The sequence below is a fragment of the Lathyrus oleraceus genome, chromosome 2 (assembly GCF_024323335.1).
Source record: "Lathyrus oleraceus cultivar Zhongwan6 chromosome 2, CAAS_Psat_ZW6_1.0, whole genome shotgun sequence".
In the NCBI taxonomy this organism is placed as follows: domain Eukaryota; kingdom Viridiplantae; phylum Streptophyta; class Magnoliopsida; order Fabales; family Fabaceae; genus Lathyrus; species Lathyrus oleraceus.
In genome coordinates, this window is record NC_066580.1 from 231,437,483 (window position 1) to 231,440,450 (window position 2,968).

The 2,968-nt window shown below is 42.3% G+C and overlaps 1 protein-coding gene across 1 annotated transcript; it reads right to left on the reverse strand.

Moving 5' to 3' along the window:
• Window positions 1–1,130: 1,130 nt before the first annotated feature.
• On the reverse strand, window positions 1,131–1,946 carry LOC127122707 (extensin-like). Its single transcript, XM_051053003.1, has 2 exons — window positions 1,680–1,946; window positions 1,131–1,547 (listed from the first exon to the last, which is right to left on the reverse strand). Exons 1-2 carry the CDS (start codon window positions 1,944–1,946, stop codon window positions 1,131–1,133), a joined length of 684 nt encoding a protein of 227 aa, XP_050908960.1.
• Between the last annotated feature and the right edge of the window lie 1,022 nt (window positions 1,947–2,968).

A 2,968-nucleotide genomic window follows, 5' to 3' on the forward strand; every position in this document is an offset into this window, starting at 1 on the left:
TGGGTAATGTTGATGTTATAATCTTGGGCATTGATGAATGATTAATGTCATTAATCTTTGTGTTCTTTCCAAAGCAATATTTGGAGCGCCATAACATCCTTCTAAAAATAGTTTCTTTCCATAAGTGAGTTTCTTTAAGGTTAAGCTTTCTGAATCAGAGGATCCTAGAGTCAGAGTCTTCATTGAGTGATTGCGACTTCAGAGGATGCTTGTTGCTGACTGTCTTCAGAGTTTCTCTGTACTTGACTTTATTAGAGCATACATCTTCAGATTCTAGAGTCATTCTTCCACTTCAGAGTGTCTGACTTCTTTAGTTTATCTTGCACTTGTGTTTGATAAGAGTCATATCTTCTGGTTGCGTATCTTCTGAGTGGTATCTTAGCGCTTAATTTTGTATCTGATGATTGTCTATCTGACTGTTTTGATTAGAGTCCTGAACACTTAGAAATATTTTGTTAGGGTACCATTTTTGTTTCATCCTTTGTTATCATCAAAATCTTAGAGATACATTGTAGAACTAAATTTGTTCTTTCAATCTCCCCATTTTTTATGATGACAAAACAGGTCAGAGTGAAGATGAAACAGTAAGTAATGCCTTCCACACAACAAAAAGAAACAACAAGCCTAAGGGCCTAAGGGTTTGGAGGCGGAGGCATCCTTTGGAGCAGTTGAGTCAGCAGGTTCTGAATGTTGTTGTTGACGGAGTCCTGGTGATCCAACCTTCCTCTCACAACTTGTTGTTATTTTTGTAGTTCCTCCATAGTTTTCAAGACCAGAGGGGCAAAACTAGATTTAGATTACTCCCCCTGAGTCAGAGCATTAGCACTAGCTTTTGCAGCTTCCTCTGCAGCAATGCGTGTTGCCTCTTCAGCTTCGGCTTTTGCTTTTGCCTTAGCTTCAGCCGTAGCAACAACAGCTTCAGCAACAGCCTTCTCTTCAGCTTCTCTGATTCGTTTCTCTTCTTCCAGGCGAGCTTTCACTTCTGCTTCCTTCCTGGACTTTTCCTCAGCCTCTCTGACCAAGCGAGCATGTGGCCTTACTCCAGCATCTCTCATAAAGTCATTGCGGACTTGTTCAGAGAGGCCTTTCAGTTTGAAGGCTTCAGAGGTCATCCATCTGATCACTTTGTTCTAGTGGATCCTCATTGTAGATGGATCATCACTGATGCCAGAGTTGATAGATAGAGACTTGATCTTCTCCACTGAAGACTCTACAAATAAAGTTATTGCTTCTTCTAATGTGGGGAAGGCAGTTTCTGGTTCAGGGTTAAAGGATGGGGAGGATGGTGGAGTTGGGTAGGTATCAATGGGATTTGAAGGAGTGATGATGTCTTCAGAGGTTGGTAGTGGGGGAATATCAGAGGGAGGTGGTGTTGTTTGTGCAGGTGATGGGCTAGGTTGATGTTCAGAGGGTGATGGTGTTGGTTGTTCAGGAGGTGGTGTTTGTGGTTGTTCAAATGGAGATGGATTTTGTTTCTCAGAGGGTGGAGAGGTGACTTCAGGTTCAGGTTTAGGTTGTTGTGGCTGCTGTGAGGCCAGAGCACGTGCCTGAAGTTGAGCTAGAGTGAGGGATTAGGGGTCAGAGGGTTCGTTGTCTGATGAGATAATGTAGTATTATAGGGATGAATGTGAGGAAGATGATGGTGAGGTGGTTTCGTTCCGCATTTTTGCTTCAGAAACGGGTAAGATAGTGGTTGCGAGATTAAATTTGAGAGATGGTGGTTTAGAAGTTTTGGTGGTGGAGGGAGGTATTTCTGATTGGGTGTAGACGGGAGTGGTTTGGCGAAGAGAAGAAGCAATGGGCTTTAATTTAACAGAGCGAGAGGGAGGCAGAGACTGACTTGGAGAATCAGCCAGAGGGACTAGAGGTCTTGACCCATAAGTTTCTCCCAATTTAGCCTTTTTGGCCTTCTTTGACTTTTCAGAAGGCTCTCGCATCCTCTTCATGAAGTTTGGTGGATGCTCAGGCAGCCAGTCCAGAGAGAACTCAGAAATATCTACCCCATTGGCTTGCAAGGTCTTTCAGATAGTGAGCCACTACTTCTGGAGGGTCAATCTTTGAGAAAAGATAGAGACCGTTGGGAATCTTCCTCTGATCCTTGAGTGCTTCCCAGGAAGTAACTAGAGTTGGTTTAGCTGTGACTTTCTCAATGACCCCCATACTCTTTAGATTCCGAGCTTTCACAGGTCTTCCAGTGTCAACAGTGACATCCTCCATCAGATTGTGGCGGATCAGGTGATCCACCAATCCACTCTCGATCAGAACATCCGAGCTAAGTCTTCCCACAGTGTAAGACCCCAATTTTTTCCCTAAGATCCCTCATGGCATCATAGCATTGCATTGCATAGCCTCAAGGATCATTGAGCATCTTGGCTCCCTTTCCATTTGGGTAGGGATCTCTTGTGAGTGGTTTGAGATCACCAAGCATGCTTGAATTGTATATCATTGCTTTTCTCATTTTGTTTACTAACCAAAAGCACAAAAATATGTCATTTACATTTTTTGTTTGTAGCTCAAGCAAGCACCAGGTCAAGAACTTCAAGAAGATCCTTTGTGCAAGAGATGAGTATTTTTTCTTGGGATGAGGACCACATGAATAATATAAATAGCTTACATGAGCTAGGGTTTCATTTTAAAGCCATTTCACCAAGTGGTAAAGGCTCAAGTTCATCAAGACATTTCAAGGTCATCTGAGGACCAAAAGTCAACTGTGCAGTCAACTGAGGGCTATGTGGTGGGGAAATGAGTTGAGACACCTCAATCATGTTCAAATGAGGCTTATTATTCATTCTAATCATCCATCTTGAAGATTCAAAGGTCATGGCAAAAGTTACTAAAAATGGAAAATGACCTGTAATTCAAAGTTTCCAAATTTGGCAAGTTTTCAGTTCACATTCAACTTAACTTGTCAATGTCAAAGAAGTTTCAAATGGATTTTTGATGAACATGAAAGTTGTAGATCCTTGTC